This window comes from Antennarius striatus, chromosome 11, assembly GCF_040054535.1.
Source record: "Antennarius striatus isolate MH-2024 chromosome 11, ASM4005453v1, whole genome shotgun sequence".
NCBI lineage: Eukaryota > Metazoa > Chordata > Actinopteri > Lophiiformes > Antennariidae > Antennarius > Antennarius striatus.
Window position 1 is genome coordinate 6,288,560 of NC_090786.1, and position 17,621 is coordinate 6,306,180.

The 17,621-nt window shown below is 40.6% G+C and overlaps 1 protein-coding gene across 1 annotated transcript; it reads left to right on the forward strand.

Moving 5' to 3' along the window:
• The first annotated feature begins 931 nt into the window (after window positions 1-931).
• Window positions 932-17,184, forward strand: plcb1 (phospholipase C beta 1). The gene is made up of 32 exons (XM_068327051.1): window positions 932-1,030; window positions 3,069-3,146; window positions 3,819-3,887; window positions 4,395-4,535; window positions 4,707-4,786; window positions 5,645-5,698; window positions 6,218-6,293; window positions 6,812-6,912; window positions 7,194-7,357; window positions 7,591-7,737; window positions 8,181-8,338; window positions 8,511-8,593; window positions 8,689-8,773; window positions 8,891-9,056; window positions 10,053-10,108; window positions 10,915-11,011; window positions 11,291-11,375; window positions 11,919-12,043; window positions 12,233-12,387; window positions 12,543-12,710; window positions 12,780-12,879; window positions 13,043-13,147; window positions 13,265-13,377; window positions 13,454-13,604; window positions 13,706-13,759; window positions 14,000-14,177; window positions 14,452-14,584; window positions 14,807-14,883; window positions 15,723-15,812; window positions 15,957-16,014; window positions 16,204-16,290; window positions 16,741-17,184. The coding sequence occupies exons 1-32, from the start codon at window positions 932-934 to the stop codon at window positions 16,891-16,893; spliced, it is 3,486 nt and encodes a 1,161-aa protein (XP_068183152.1). The 3' UTR covers window positions 16,894-17,184.
• Window positions 17,185-17,621: the final 437 nt, after the last annotated feature.

The following is a 17,621-nucleotide window of genomic DNA, read 5'->3' on the forward strand; positions in this document are numbered from 1 at the left end:
TCTCAAACATCAACATAAGCCTAAGGCAAAGAAACCCTTCACTCACTTTGACGTGAAGGCTTTTCATTGGCTTACACAAGCCCAAGGGTGACAGCAAATCCCTGCAGCCAGGATCCAAAATCTGATGGAGCTAGCAGAGTGGAGTCTGTGTTTGCAGCAGATTAATGCTGATGGTTCAGGAGAGAGACTCACATATGTTTGTCATGTTTGGTGTTCACACACTTTTGGCAACATAGCATATTTTCAAAAAGGGTGTTATGAGGCAAATATTGCTTGGTTTGATTTACCCTGCAATAAATCACTCGCTCTCTTTCCCTCGCTATGTCTTTTTCTTTATCTCGTCCTTCGTTCCTTTTCTATTTTCCCTTTTCTCCATCTCTCCCACTCTCCTCTGTCTTCCTCTCTACCTCTCCCTGTCACTCCTGCTCTCCCTCTCTTATCCCTCCCCCATCTGTGGGAGGCTGCCATTGTGCGCATGTCGCAGATGAGTCAATTTGTGGAGGCAGTGCATGCACACATACATACATGTGCGCACGACACACACACATATCCTGTCTCCCACGAAGGCATCTGTTTCAGTCTGTCTCTCTTTGAGATGCAGCACCAAGAGAGGAGAGAGGGGGAGACAAACAGAGGGAGGGAGGCAGAAAAGAGGAGGGAGGGATAAGAAAAAAATAGGAGTGAGGGAGGAGACAAAGAGCAAAGAGAAAGTGAAGTGAGAACAGTGAAATTGAAAAGAGTGAGGAGAGAGGAAGGGACAGCAAATGCAGCCAAGTGCGAATCTCACAAGGAGAGGATGCCATTGCAGCCGGGCATCTCTTCCTGACTTCTGAGGAGTTTGGACCCGGACGTGACAGAGATGCATCTCCCATGTGTCTGAGTCTGAGCACCTCCAGTTTGTGGGTCTGAGTGTATTCGTTTGTGTAAAGCCATGGCTAGTGCTCAGCCTGGGGTTCATGCACTGAAACTCCAGCCTCCCTCTGTGTCTCACACACTGAGGACTGGAAGCAACTTCATTAAATGGGACGAGGTAAGGTGACTAAAACATGTCCAACTTCTGTGGTTTCACATCATGTTTATATATTTATACGTGTATATGTAATGTCAATGTGTGTATGTGTATGTGTGTGTGTCTGCATCTGCATGTGTGAGAAATGTAATCAATGGTGGTGAATTTCTCTGTTTCCACCTGTTGGTTTGGAATCTATGGGTCTTCATTTACTATGCGTTGCACGCATGTATGATGGGATGTTTGTAACGCACACGTGTAGAACTCATCATTCATGTCATGTGAACAGTCAAATGCACAACTGTAGATCCAGTTTTTGTTGAGTTTAGTGTTTGAATATGCTACCTGTGTGTGTGTGTGTGTGTGTGTGTGTGTGTGTGTGTGTGTGTGTGTGTGTGTGTGTGTGTGTGTGTGTGTGTGTGTGTGTGTGTGTGTGTGTGTGTGTGTGTGTGTGTTGGTTAGTATGCTATGGTACAAGTCCTAACTATGGGAAACGTGCTGTGCGGTTACCATGGTAACTAGCATGGTTACCACCACCTAAACGGAACTGATGTGTGTGAAAAAGAATGGATGTTTGTTAGACCATATGTGCGTGTGTGCGCACGCGTATGGGTGTGTGTGTGTGTGTGTGTGTGTGTGTGTGTGTGTGTGTGTGTGTGTGTGTGTGTGTGTGTGTTGATCTATATGATGTCATGATTAATAGTTAATCCAAAACTGTGTGTGTTTGCGTGTTTTGATATTAGAATTTCTCCAAAATGTAGAACTAAGCTTTAGGAAAAATAGGAATGGTTGCTATGCCAACAAGCAACAACCAGGGATCCAGTTAACCATCTTCTGAGCTTTTGCTGGTTTTTATGCATTTATTCAGCTGCAATGTTTTGAAGGAAGCAGCTCAGACAGCAAAATCCATGACCTTTACAAAAATGACGTGCAAAGACAAATGAATTTTATAAATGTTGACTTACAGATATAGAAATATATGAATCAGCAAATTGATTTTCACAACCTCAAATTCAAAAGTAAATAAAAAGATCCTTCAATCAAATCAGCATGTAATCATTCACTTTTTCTTGAGCTTTTATACATTTTTCTGATTTCTACATCATCCATAAACAGAAACAGCAGCTTACATCGACTAAGATTGATCCTCTTGACTCCCTGCAGGACTATGATCATTAAAGAAAAAGTCAGTTTATTCTGAGATTTGAATTTTCATCTTTAATGTGCCGCACTGACCCCCCAGAATCCATCGAAATGCTAATCCTGCTAGTCGTCCTGTATAAAACACGCTGAAGCGGCATTTTGTTTTGTTGCAAACCAAACCTTGAATAAGGCACAAGATTTTTGAATAGAATCTAAAAATGTTCCAGTGTTGTTGACGACTAATCTTCTTACCGTAGCTAAACTGCCTTAATTATATTAATCCCGCCTTCAGCGTATAATGTGGGAGATACAGCCATCGCTCTGTCTTTCTATCTGTCCTTCCAAAATGTATTTTTTTAAACAGCACTAATCAGACCGTTTTGGTTCACTTTATTCTATTTCGGCAGATCTTAGCTCCTTTCTCAGGTCAGTTTTATATAGTTTGCTATTTATTTTTAGTGCAGTATTGATCTCACACAGCTGAAGTTTAAGTTGCTCAATTTGATATACATTTGACCTGTAGCCTGAATTTGATTTAAAGCATTAAATTTTGATCCAAATCAGTTTGGAAGGCTCTGGATTATAAATAACAATTTTAATACTTATTTCCAAGACTTTCCAGTTTAATTTTACAAAGAAGGTACAACCTTGGAGACAAAGACCATTGTTGCTCATTTCAGTCATTTCATTTCATTCCTTCTAACATTTCCATGCAAATTTTTGTTTGACAATATGGGAATTTTTGAAGCACTGATGCATAATAGTTTTTTGAAGGGCAAGAATCGCATTAATCCATTCTATTATGACATGGAATTCTGTCTATGGGCCTGAATGTTGTCCGTTATTATTGGAATCCTTCATTTGATGATTTGCTCAGCGTTTGGCTTGTTGTTGGCATTGTTTTCTTCCCCTTTAGGATCTGTCTACTGTGAATCCTGTGACTCTACATGTTGATCCTAATGGATTTTACCTCTACTGGACCGACCAGAACAAGGTAGAACAAAATAGATTGTCTAGGTGTTGGTGTATTTATATTATGATCAATAATCAAGACAATAATGAACGGATTTGGCTAACAGCCAAAGGAAGAAAGAAGTGAAGTGTAATATTCTGATCATGGTAGTAACATTATGAGATGTGGGACCTGGGTCAGAACAGTTCTGAGTCCAATTAAAATATTAAAACCATTCTGGTTTAAATATAACTCTTGTGTTGAAAGTCTAGTTAAATAAAAAGTAACTAAAGAATTAAAAGGCAATGAGCTCCACTGAAAACACACCTACTGTATATGCATGTACACACACACACACACACACACAGACACACACACACACACACACACACACACACTGATGAATTGGTACTCTGTATAGTTGTAAATGCCATAGTGTGGTTAAAATGCTACGGATATAGAACAATGAACAGCTGTAGGAATAATATAAATCTGTGATATGAAGAATAAGCACATGGTCAGCATGTGATCATTGATTCACACACACACACACACACACACACACACGCGCGCGCACACACACACACACACACACACACACACACACGCACACACACACTTTCTCTCCAGGTGGGCTTAAATCCTTAGCAGGACACAGGATGAACCATTTACCTCTAGTTAACAGCTGACGGCGTGTTCCTGTGTTTCCTGTAGGAGACAGAGTTGTTGGACCTGACCCTGGTTAAAGATGTCAGAACAGGAAGAAGCACCAAAACACCCAAGGTACTGTTTGCCGCATCTTTTATGCGTCGGGTCTATGCGATCTCATGCTCACATTACCTTCTAATCATAGCTGTCCTTACTGCTGCATCTCTGTAACCCCTGAATGCTTTTGATTCCTCGACTGAGAAATTTCTTTATTTTCTTTCATGGCATGCTGTATTTGAATGCTTTTATGTCCTCATTTATCCTCTGAGGTCTGGAAATATCTCAGTGTACGTTGCTTGAAAAGCATTCCATAAATAGCGGAGATATTGTTCTACGATTGTGATGTTATCAGTAATCTCCAATAATCTTCCCTCCGTATTTTTGCACTACCCCCAGACTCTAAAAACTGGTAGCATCTTCAACACTAAATCAAATCAAATGTACTATTTGTGTTAAAAAAATGTTTTTTGAATGTTTGATTTTTTTTTAAACAGGTAAACCAACGGTTGGCACCTTCGCTCTCCTCACCTTCTCGGAGGCTCCACTTCCACTGAAAGCTTTTTATTCTATGTCACCTGATAGGAGGCCAAGCTGCGAGAGCTGCTCGACTTTGGAAACCTGGTTGGCCGGCTGGAGAACCGCATGGTTACCGTGGTTACAGCTTCAGACCTGGTAAACGTCAACCAGCTCAACTTCATTGCTTCACAGGAGGACGAAGCAAAGGTACCGGTGATGTCTGGTGGAGGTGATGATGATGATGATGATGATGATGATGATGAACGATGATGATGATGATGATGATGATGATGATGATGATGATGATGATGATGATGATGATGATGATGATGATGATGATGATGATGATGATTACAATGGAGTGCATGATTTTTACAGATGTGGTGTGAGGAACTATTTTCTCTGTCTTCCAACCTGCTGGGCTACAATCTGAACAGAGAACACAGTCTGCTGAAAGCGTGAGTACGAACACACACACGCATGCATGCACACACACACACATAGGTTCACTCTACAGTCTGATGTACTTTATTGCATTTTTGTGTCTCGGAGCGGCATTGTTGTCCAAACTGTATTAAAATCACATCAGTGAGTCACATTATTACGCTGGTGACATCTTCTATCGCCAGGGAACAGCTGTACTTTAGTGTGAGTCAGTCCCACCTACACCATCCTGGTCATTATTATTATTCTCTCAAAAATTAAGCTTAATGTTTGTAAAATGTTTTAAAAACACTTCCATTTGCAGTGGGAACAAAGAATCTTGGCCTGATGCATTTGTGCTTTTGATGTAGCTCAGTGTGAGGCGCTTCCTTTGAGGGAGAAGACGTCTGTTTTTAAAAGTCCACCGTCACTTCAGTGTTTAAATGAAATAATGGATAAGACTACTATGACATCTTATCAGTGTTCATCAGGGCTCCTAAATACTGTTCAAGTCTGGTGGTCAAACTTGATAATGTGTTAAAATAACCATGAAATCATACAAATTTCCCATTTTTGTCAATGAAACTGTGTGAAATGTGAATCAGAATGGACACATTCTCTCTGAGGGGTTTTACAGTTTTAACACTGATGGTGTTCTCATCCGTGTGTGGCTCCAATCATAAAACTATCAAATATCTGACATTTTTCACCAAATGGATGCAAACCAGATATTTTTTTCCCCCAAGCCTCCAACAAACACCTGTTTCTCTGTAGATAATTCCTCTTGTGTATTCATGGCTACTCCCCTCTACTTGGAAGTCACCTGTTGTATTTGGGAGCCTTTAATAAAGCTTTTGAGGAACTTGAAATGAACTTCTAGCTCTTTGTTTCAGATACGTCAGATTGACTCTGCAGCCGAACGCAGAAGGACGGATTCCTGTCAAGAAGTGAGCCCCCGTCCCCATATTTAATCAATGATCCTGCACGCATAACAATGTGTGATAGTAGGTGAATGGTCCAGGATGTGAGAAAATGGCCCAATGAAATCCGTAGAGACATGGACAAACTGAAACTTTGCTCTTTCCTGTCCCTTGCTTCCAAAAATAAACCTCATTCCATGTGCACTTGGGAAAGCAAAAACAGGGACAGGATTCATGGAGGTGCTTAATTCAGCACTGACCTGGTAATCAACCATTATAAGAGCATGAGATGGATTATACTGTAATGAAGGAAGGTTGTGTTACACAAGTGAGCTAGGAACGGAATTAAAATCACTCAGTGCATCTTGGGGGTGAAGACAGAAGAGGGGAAGTTTTCAGGAAGGGTTGGAGGGATTTGGAGAGATTAGGAAATTCAGGACATTTCAGGTTATTTCAGGGTGTGGGGATGTATTTTAAGGTTTAGATTTGGTGACATATGATGGTTAAGCAGTGCTAATAGTGGTGTGATGTCATCATGTATTGCAGCATTGTTCGACTGTTTTCATCGGACAGGAAGAGAGTAGAAAACGCATTGGAGAACTGCAAGCTGCCCTACAGCCGGGTAAACACTTTAGATAGTTTTGTGTTGTCATCAGCATTAGTAAACAGTAAATACAAACAAGACTTTGTGACTTAGCCAGCTTAAATATGCCTGAGATGCATGCTTTGAAAATCTGTTGCTGCCTCCGTGAATGACTATATTTATATAAGACAAGCAAGAACAACTAATCTATCATTTTTCTCCTCTTGCTATTCGCTCTTTTGGCTTTTATCTGATGCTTTTTATCCAAAATGACTCACGCTGTGAAATGAGCCCAAATATATGGGTTGTCAAGTTTTGAAGCAACCAGTGAAAAGAAGATATGAGAGCATATGATTTTCCTGCTCACGCTGGATTTCACTTTGAATATCACTGTGAGCAGAAAGATTGTTTAAATTGAGGAGAGTTTGGGAATTAAAGCAGATATGAGGGGAAATGTTAGCGTCAGCTGGCATTTATGGATTTAAAAGACTTTTTTCATGTAGGAAGAGGATGCTGAATGCAATATTAAACTGAAATATCCAAACATGATTTGACAGGGTGACAGTATCAAGTTGGAGGACTTCACACTTGAAATTTATAGGAGCTTTTTGGATTTCCTGTGTCCACGTCCGGAGCTCAACAACATCTTTAAGATGCAGTAAGTATTTAGAAAATCCTTCACCTTACTTACAGCTATAGATGTAGTCCTGTGTCACGATTTATTAAAACATCTTATTTGTCGCTTCAGGCCAACGAACAATGAATGACTCATCTTGTGTCCCACTTTCACAGAGACGTGTTGTCAGTACAGTAATGATTATGTCATCATTGATTTATTAACTGATTGCCTTCCTGTTACGAATTCCCAAATTCAACCCAGTTATTTCGTCAAGGTAATAAAGGTGTTTAAGACGAGATGTGTCATGATTTTCCCCGTAGAGGAGGGGATGATGGGACGCTGTGTGTTGATCGGATGACAGAGTTCATCAACAACAAGCAAAGAGACCCGAGGCTCAATGAAATCCTCTACCCGCCTCTTCGTCCCGCGCAGACCAACGCCCTGATGGAGAGGTACCAACTCGACAAGATGCTGCTGAAGCAAGGTAGACACACACACATACATGCACACGCACACATACACACACACACACACACACACACACACGGAGCATGTGAAACAGAGGATGAAAAGAAAGCTCTCTCTCTATCTCTCTCTCTCTCTCTCTGTGTGTGTGTGTGTGTGTGTGTGTGTGTGTGTGTGTGTGTGTGTGTGTGTGTGTGTGTGTGTGTGTGTGTGTGTGTGTGTGTGTGTGTGTGTGTGTGTGTGTGAGTGTAGGAGTCATCTCTCTACAGGCTTTCTCCAGCTATCTGTCCAGCAATGAGAACGGTGTCATCCCACCAGAGAAATTGGACCAGTCTGAAGACATGAGCTTCCCTCTATCTCACTATTTCATCAACTCATCACACAACACCTACCTGACAGGTGCACACACAGACACACACACACACACACACACACACACACACACACACACACACACACACACACACACACACACACACACTCCCACACACAGGAAAACAGCCCTTGTTCAAGGGTAACATTGTTGTTGCATCTGTTGATTTGAATTAAAAGAGAGAAACGTTTGATGCCAGGATGAGAATGTAAGATCTCGTAATCAAGGGGAGTTGTAGTTGTTGTCATCTGTGGATGAAGGGAAAAGGCCTGATTGAGTCTGATTGAATGCAAATGGAATCTGATTGATGCAGCGAGGGTGAATCACAGTTATGCTCTTTGACATATCCAGCATCGCTGAGTGAGTTTAAATTAACAAAACATAACGTCAGGACAACACAGAGGACTTCACTGGACATTTGAGAGAGGCTTGTTTGTAGTCTAATCTTATAAAGCCGTGTTATTTGCAGCGGGCCAGCTGGCAGGGAGCTCCTCAGTGGAGATGTACAGGCAGGTTCTCCTGGCCGGATGCCGATGCGTGGAACTAGACGTCTGGAAAGGACGAACCGCTGAGGAGGAACCCGTCATCACGCACGGGTTTACGATGACATCAGAAATCTGTTTTAAGGTGCGTCTCCATGGTGGATGTATTGCAGCTGGACAGACTGTAATTGCTATTAGGTAGGGCCGGCATGTGACAATGAAATTGGATTAAACTTTAGAACATTTGACATAAATGCTTTCTCCTTCTAAACACTTTTTTAGTACTGATGTCTGGTCCTTTTTATTTCTTACTCTAGGAGGTGATCGAAGCCATCGCAGAGTGCGCCTTCAAGACCTCTCCGTTTCCCGTCATACTGTCGTTTGAAAACCACGTGGACTCGTAAGAATCTCTGCCATAGTCTATTTGTGGTTAATGTGTCAGTTCATCCATGTGCGTCAGTCCCAACATGAGATGTTTATGTGTCTGTCAATCAGTTTGAAGCAGCAGGCCAAAATGGCAGAATATTGCCGCTCTATTTTTGGAGAAGCGCTGCTGATTGACCCTCTGGACAAATACCCAGTGAGTAGCGTACACACACACACACACACACACACACACACACACACACTGAACAGGACAAATATTGTATTAAACTAACTACAACTACAAACTGCATCCACACTTTGTGTGTTTTAGCTGGAGTCTGGCGTCCCCCTACCCAGTCCACAGGAGCTGATGGGACGAATCCTCATCAAGAACAAAAAGTCCCACAAACCATCCAACAACATAGACACCAAAAGACTGACAGACCAACCCACCAATCAGAGCAATGAGCCAGTGTCTCCTAGCAACAACACGAGCGGTAAGACACAAAGACACAAGGACCCTCCTCAGCCTAGAAACCCATGTGAAACGTGTTCTAGTGTAACATACTAACAGTCTTTGTATAAAAACACAAAACAGATAATAACTGAGCTGCATGTGACTCAGGAATATTACAACCAGAGGACATTCAGGTGTCCCTTTATCACTAAGATGTCCTTGCAAAACAATGTAGTCACCAAATTGGGACAGTTTTTTTTGTAGAGGTGCAATGAGTTACAGGAATGATTTGAAGAAAAACAGAGGAATATGTCAAATATCACAGTGTGAGTGTTACATGTTGATTTGAAAGAATTATGTGTGGCAGATACACTTTACAGAAGCTGACAAAAACATGTTTTTAACTTGAAACATTAAAGTCACCAAATGATGAATCATTTGTTTTCTGCATAAAACAATTTATTGTATTCAGAGCTTAGACGTGTTTCTCTCTGAGAACACCTTTCATTATTCAACCATCATCATTTTTGGGTGACAAATCTGCTCCATCTGCTCACATTGATGTCTTCTTTTCTTGCACTCCTCTGCATGTCTTCGACAATCATATCTCAGTAATGAGCAGAACATCCAAGAGGAGGTGCGAAGCTCAAAAGAGCGATTAAGCAGCAGTGCAGGGGGAAATTAGGGAGCCTTATTGGCACCTCTGATGTCCAGATCCTGAAAACCAGTCTGGGACTGAGAGCGTGACCAACACACAGCGAACAGACGAGTGGCTGTGATGGAGGACATACTCATACACTGGCCGTGAGCCTTTTGTCAGTGAGTTCTTGAGTGGCTTGAATAATCAGCTGCACAGAAGCAGCCTGGTGTTCACGAAACCACAGGCAGCTGTGTGGTTATATTCCATCAGACATGGTCCATTTATAAAGCCACGCGTCACTCCTGCATGTAAACGTCCAGAGTAATAAAGACACAATAAAGATTTGGACAAGGAAAGTGATGAGGATGAAGAATTGTTCAACTTTGATTTTAACAGAAATGGAGGCTGAGAGTGAGGAAGATGATGATGATGAAGATGATGATGGTAAAAAGGTCAGTGGTGACATCGCTCAAAACGAGGTGTGGTTGCCCTCATTGCTGTCACCTTATGTTGATGTTTACAAGTGTTGTTTGATTTTTTATTTTTTTTTAACATATTCTTTAAGTCAATCTTTTGTGTCGTTGTTGGTGATTGTCAGCAGTTGCTGCTTTTTTATCCTGTTGTTGTGGGTGCGTTTATCATTCTGTTCTCTCAGCAGTGTATTGCTGTTTTGTCATTTTTGCTGTCATTGTGTTTTTGTTGTCCTTCGTGGTTGGTTTTCTTATCATAAAGGTTCACAGCACGCCAAACCAGCAATGATTTAGAAACAGGCAGGGAATATGTTGGACAGAGGAGAGGGAAAGAATCAAAATTAAAACCTCAGCGTCAGTAACAGGGTAAATAACAAAAAAAAGACAAGGAGAAATAAAATAAAACAGGAAGAGGAAACCAAAGGGACATGAAGAAATATCTTTCCAAAAGAAATCAGGATACAAAAAAAATAAAAGCCAAAACTATGAAAATGATAACGGTTGTGAGGGTTGATTGACGTTTGATCAGGATGATTTAGTGGACTAGACGTGTGTGTGTGTGCGTGTGTGCGTGCGTGTGTGTGTGCCAGTGAATCACAGTACAATAAACGAGGCAGATACTCAGTGAGTGTTCTCTGCTCTTAAAACATGTCAGTCAGATCATGCTAACCAGATGATGACGCTGAAAAGTTCAGACTACAATTCCAGGCGAGGACATCAGACCATAAATCCCAGCACTCTTGTCTGAATATGTTGAACTTAACTCAACCTGCTGTCATTTATTTCAGGGCTCAGCCGAGCGTGAGGCCGTGGCCACAGAAGAAATGTCCACGCTGGTAAATTATGTCCAGCCAACCAAGTTCAACTCCTTCGAGGCCTCTAAGAGTAAGAAAAGCAGAACTTTTTTTATGCTTTTTAAATGAAATTTCCTTCCTCATTTAACCACAGACACAGGAAAATTACGAAGATTTTAAGAAGAAAGAAGAAAGTTATCCACAATCATGTGTTTTGTGTGTGTGCGTGTGTGTGTGTGTGTGTGTGTGTGTGTGTGTGTGTGTGTGTGTGTGTGTGTGTGTGTGTGTGTGTGTGTGTGTGTGTGTGTGTGTGTGTGTGTGTGTGTGTGTGTGTGTGTGTGCGTGCATGCGTGTGTGTGTGTGTGCGTAGAGGCAGCCCGCTGTTACCACATGTCATCATTTGTGGAGACTAAGGCCCTGGAGCATCTCACTAAGTCGCCAGTAGAGTTTGTAGAGTATCCTTGACAACAGTTACATCATTGCCTCACGTTCTGTTCCTCTAAAGCTGTTTGTTGGTCATAAATTTTTCTCGTGATGATATTTGAATTTTGCAAATCCCTATTATAGCTTATGCTGGTATAACGTTTAACTTGGAATACAATGATTTCATTTCATGTTTATGAGGCGAGCTTTATAGAGACAAGGGTGTTGATTTTAAATGTAACTTAAATGTATTGTTTCATTTTTTTATCATTTTATTTGTCATCATCATTGTTATTTAGCTTATGAGATGTTTTTATCTATATTGCACCATTTAATATTTCATTATCTTTTAATGTTTTACTATAATCAACTTATTTTGTGAAATATATCATAATTTTGGATTACAAAGTACTTTTACTTCTTGTATTATGTACAGTAGCTATTCTATCATTCTCAGAATTCCGTCAAATTTTACTTTATTTTATAGCTGTTGTTTCTTTGCACATTATTTTTGCTTGAAAGGTACCAAATAAGGAATAAAGCTGATTTATGTCTCTTAACCTTACATTAACCAGATATAATAAATCCCAGTTGAGTCGCATTTATCCTAAAGGAACCAGAGTCGACTCGTCCAACTTCATGCCTCAACTATTTTGGAATGCCGGCTGTCAGCTGGTGGCTCTCAACTACCAGACTATAGGTGAGAGTCTTTGTCCTCGGAAACCCCCCGGATCTTCTGTCCTTGATGCTTTTATTCAAAAATCCAAAATCATAATAGCAAGTGGATCTTCGTACAATCAGAACACATTTTCTGGGTTGCTAGTCTTTATCTGAGCAACAACTCACCTGAAGACCGTGGCCTGTTCTTAATATTAGCTCTTTGTTGCAGATTTGTCGATGCAGCTGAATCTATTCATGTTTGAGTACAACGGGCGGAGTGGCTACAGACTGAAACCTGAGTTCATGAGGCGGCCGGACAAACACTTTGACCCCTTTACGGAGAATACGGTGGATGGAATCGTAGCCAACACCCTCTCTGTGAAGGTAATTCATTCAAGCCTTTCCATAATGGGATCCTGAATTTCCCTTGGGATCATTAAAGTATATATCTATCTATCTATCTATTCTACCCTGGCTGTGAGGGTAGAATCCCATTAAGTGACATCCGTTTGCTTTTGTCTGTAAACTGTGTGTCGCAGGTGATTTCAGGCCAGTTTCTGACTGAGAAGCGGGTGGGTGTGTACGTGGAGGTGGAGATGTTTGGCCTTCCTGTGGACACCAGGAGGAAAGCGTTGAAGACTAAAACCTCCCAGAACAACAACGCCATCAACCCAGTGTGGGATGAAGAGCCTATTGTCTTCAAAAAGGTGAGAACCAGCAGGAAGACAGGAGGGAATCTGATCTGAGTTTTAGCGATCTAACTTCGACTCTGACAGGTGATTCTTCCCACGCTGGCTTCTCTGAGAATCGCTGCTTTTGAGGAAGGAGGGAAATTTATAGGTCATCGCATTATTCCAGTGTCTGCAATAAGACCAGGTAGGTATTTCATCACAACTTTTATATCCATAGCTTATAAAATAAAGTCCATCAAATTTGTTTCATATGCTGTTTTAAATGATCAAACGTTTCCTTACATTCCTCACTTCATAGTCTTCCACATTTAAATGCCGACCTCTGTTTTGTTAATTGATTTCTTGAGGTTATCGTTACATTGGCTTGAGGAATGAGAAAAATCAGTCTCTGATATTACCAGCGGTGTTTGTCTACATAGAGGTCAAGGATTACGTCCCAGACAACTTTGCGGGTACGAGTTTTCAGGATTTTATTCATTTTTGCTCATGTATTCATATAAAAGAAAGATTTCATCACTTCTGTTATTCTCAATCAATTATCAGTCAATTGATTTTTTTTTTTTCATTAGATGTAATAGAGGCTTTATCCAACCCGATCCGATATGTGAATCTCCTGGAGCAGAGGTCCAAACAGCTAGCGGCTCTGACACTGGAGGATGTAGAGGAGGATGCTCAGACTGAGGTCGGTCCGGTTCCTTCAATTTTTTTTCTTTGTCTTCAACGTAGAACTGTTTTTTTAACTCATATTTGTTGTTCAGGATGAGGCGGACACTTACGCAGAGCGTAAAACCGATCAAAAATCAACTCCCCTGGAGAATGGACTCAGCCCCGCCTCTGGGCCTGCAGGCCACACCCCTGTTACCACGACACCCAAAGCCTCTGCATCCAATCAGCAAACAGCGACAACAGGTAGCTCCACCCAACAGAGAACAGTCATTAATAGAGTCTTTAATGATGAAGAGCTTTACTTGGACTTTTTATTGATGTTGACTGTCTGTCCTGTATTTTAGATGCAGCCAAGCCAGCAGCAAAGACTGAAGATCTGGTGCAGAGTGTTCTGATAGGTCGGTGTTGACGTCCTGCTTTCCAATCAAATTTAAGCATCAATCTTGAGGGTGACTGATTGGTGCTGATAACACAGTATTTTTCCTGTAGCGAAACATGATGACATGTAAAAATTGTTTATGTAATGTTTTAAAAATGAGATCATGAAACCTTCAACAGAGAACAATACTTGTGAAAGAGCTTTATTTATTCTCGTAGACGTCTAATAAAATATGCTGCCTGATCACTTGTGGTACCAGAAGTCCCAGCGTGCGTCATGGAGAGCCTGCAACAGTCGAAGGTTTATCAGAAGGAGCAGAAACGTCAGTTTAAGGAGCTGAAGGAGCTGGTGAGGAGGCACCAGAAGAAGACGTCGGAGCTCCTCCGAGAGTTCAACAACAAGTATAAGAAGATGGCCAGACAGTGCAGCAAGACCAGGTACACACAATTCAAAAAATAAGACCCAGGCAGAGAATATAAGGAGGCGACAGAGAACAGCAGCTCAGACATTTCGTAAGAAATATGCTGTTATGCAAGAAAAACAAAATCCAATGAAGAGGGACACACAAATGACATGAACACAGGAAAGATCCCGTAATGTACTTTACTATAAAAGTCCACAGCTTCTCCCCGGTCTAGATTTTCTTTTCTATTTTTTTTTTATTTTTATATATATATAAAATGCACATCTCTCTGTTTTTACACTCTGCAGGGGTTCGTGTTCGGATATCGAGAAGGACGAGCGCCTCCAGCAGCTGAGAGATGAGCAGCAGCAGCAGCTCCTGGCTCTGAGGCAGGAGCAGTACTACAGTCAGAAGTACCTCCAGAGAGAACATATTAAAATGGTACAAGCCTTGATCAGTTTGCTCTATTGCAGACGTTCTTATTTCAAATCAGATCTTGAAGTAACCCTAAGTATTAACAGAAGATTAAAAAATGAAACTCTTCTCGTGAAAAATAAAGTCAAATCAGGCTACAACCAGACATGTTCTGCTGTAGTTCTATGTTCCCCGGCGCTGTGTGTTTTTTAACATGTCAGATGTGATTGGAGGTTGTGTTTCCTGCAGCTGACGGATCGCCTGAGCAGCCTGGCTGACGAGACCCACAATGCCCAGATGAAGAGGCTAAAAGACATCTGTGACAAGTGAGTTACAAATCTGAGATCAGAGCGAGGTGGTACATCGAAGTTTGCTTACATATGTAGAAGTCAAAGGGTACTAAAAAAAAATTTTGGAAAATTAAAGCTTTCAGACAAAAACCAAAGAAATTCTTGTGTTTGTTTAAACATTAAAAGATTGTTTTTAATAGCCCAAGATTGGAAGTTGCAGAAGACTTTGACTTTCACATCTTCTCAGCTTAGAGTTTACTTTTTCATAAAAATGTCTTTGTGTTCTCTGTTTGTATGCATAATTAATGAGGGTGTAAAAGTCAGAATCAGCCTTGGTTTAATGTGTTCAGCATGATGTATTATGACATTTTGTTGTGGTGGAAACAAGTCTGGTGAGATAATGAGCAGATTTTGCCACTTTTTAATGGATCTTCATGCTGGGTGATAGTTGTTACCCGAGGCAATGTGGTTCCATGTCTGTCTGATCTCATTTGCACAAAATTCACAAAAGTTTGAACGGGTTTTAGTGGTCAAGGGTCAGAGGTCAAGGCCTTTGTGACAGAAAAAATTATATTTTAGTTAGTAAATCAAGAAGTAATGCACAATACTGATCAAATTCACAATGATGTCCAGGAAGATAAAGTTAAAGATTTTATTTTAAATCTAGAAGTTCAAAGGTCAGCTTCACTGTGACATCATTATATTATGATAAAACACTTTTTTGTTCATTATATCAACACCATAATATCTGGAACAGAAAGACTGCGACCATTTTATATATTTGGTTGGAAGTATGGTGCAGATGTGGCTCACAACAACCCCCACTGTAATCATTTTCAGACACTATTTCCAACTGTTTCTTCTTGTGGCTGTAGGGAGAAAAAAGAGCTGAAGAGGCAGATGGATCGAAGGAGAACAGAGAAGATCAACCAAGCAAAGACCAAAGAGAAGCATCTGGCAGAAGAGTACAAATTGCAGCCACACACTGACAATAATCCACTACACCTCACCCTGCTGTAGCTCTTTCATTAACTACATGCACTGATGCATCCAACTACTCCTGTCAGAAAGCAGCTTCAAACTCAAGCCGTCTGACTGTGTGTTCACAGGGAGAAGATCGAAATCAATAAGTCCTACGTCAATGAAGTGGTTCAGAACATAAAACGGGTGAGCGGAGGATGGAGAATATTAAGTTAAAGCAGCATTTACAAAAAATAAAATAAAAAATACCAGTTGAACACAGCCGAGATGATGATGAAAAGATGTTTTCCTTTTATTCCTACTCTGTCTAGCTGCATCTCTCTGAAGTTATAAAATGCTACACAAGACCATTTCTTTTCATTTTTCTGTCTGCAGCTTGAGGAGACTCAGGCAAAGCGCCATGATCAGCTGGTGGAACAGTATAATGAGCTCCTGCAGGAGATACAAGATCAGAAACCAAAGGTGACACATAAGGAAATTGTCTTATTTCTTCCATATTGTGCCTCAGTGCAAGAAATCTTGTCAGTTTGCATGTGTGACGCTGTGCAGCAAGAAATTCCTCATCCAAGAGTCTATGCGCTGCTGCTTTTGTTTGTAGCTGCACACCCACACAGTTTAATATCAGTGCTGACATCAAAGCTGTGTGTTTCAGTGATGTCAAGCCTCTAGCAGTGATGTTGGAGTTGTGTAGCCGTTGGCACTCAGTAACTGGGTGGATTTTTAAAAACATCACCAATTTATCTCATTTGTTTTTGACAGAAAACTGATGCATAATTAATAACCGATTTCACTGAGATTGTGTTCTTATAATGTCATACTTGTTTGGAGCGCAGCGTTTAAAAAAGAGCCATTAAATGGCAATTAATCCGAAAATCTACAATCAATGTGAATTCCAATCCCTTCTCGCTTTAGCTGCAGGCAGCCATCGAGGCAGACTTTCAGGAAAAGTTCCAGTGTTTGCCTGGGGAGATTCAAGACTTCCTGCAGGACAGGAAAGCAGAGGTCAGAGGTCACAGCAGGTCCCGACCATCAACGCCACATGAGACTCTGTCAGAGGAGGACTGAAGAGAAAAACGCCTACAGGAACAAAGGAAGAACTCGCAGTGTGAATCCAGTAGACTTGACAGGTTAAAAAGGAGAAAGACATCAAATGTACAGAAAAGCTTTAATGAGAGCAGAGGAGAAAAATGATTGACTGTTAATTAATTTGTAATGGAAGAATGCTTCAATGATTTTTTTTTAAAAATTCATTCAAGCATGCACGTTCAGCGTTAAATCAAACACATAGTCTTGTTAACCACCAAATAAAATCCAATTGTTTGTAATGCATGATCAGTCAATCTATCTATCTATCTATCTATCTATCTATCTATCTATCTATCTATCTATCTATCTATCTATCTATCTATCTATCTATCTATCTATCTATCTATCTATCTATCTATCTATCTATCTATCTATCTATCTATCTATCTATCTATCTATCTATCTATCTATCTATCTATCTATCTATCTATCATTCTGATAAATCCACCTTATAATAAAGAGCCAAACTGCTGCAGGAAACCAGAATGGTTTTATGATCAATGTCCAAGAAGAAACAGGTTCAGGAAAGAACTGTTAATATTTTGTGTGCGTGGTTTTTTTTTTTTACAAGATTTATAATATAAACTACCACTGGATCACAGCATCCGTAATATTTTAATTATGCTCTTGTTTGTTTATTTATGTATTTATTCTTAAGAGTTTTTGTAATAAATTTAATCTCTATGGCAATTTCTGTTGTGATTCAA

Bases quoted from the DNA above. Each gene is read 5' to 3' on its own strand.
- plcb1 (XM_068327051.1), top strand. From the start codon at position 932: ATGGCTAGTGCTCAGCCTGGGGTTCATGCACTGAAACTCCAGCCTCCC. The intron at 6,913-7,193 runs GTAAGTATTTAG...TTTTCCCCGTAG, and splicing joins AACAACATCTTTAAGATGCA to AGGAGGGGATGATGGGACGC. The intron at 11,012-11,290 runs GTAAGAAAAGCA...GTGTGTGCGTAG, and splicing joins CTCCTTCGAGGCCTCTAAGA to AGGCAGCCCGCTGTTACCAC.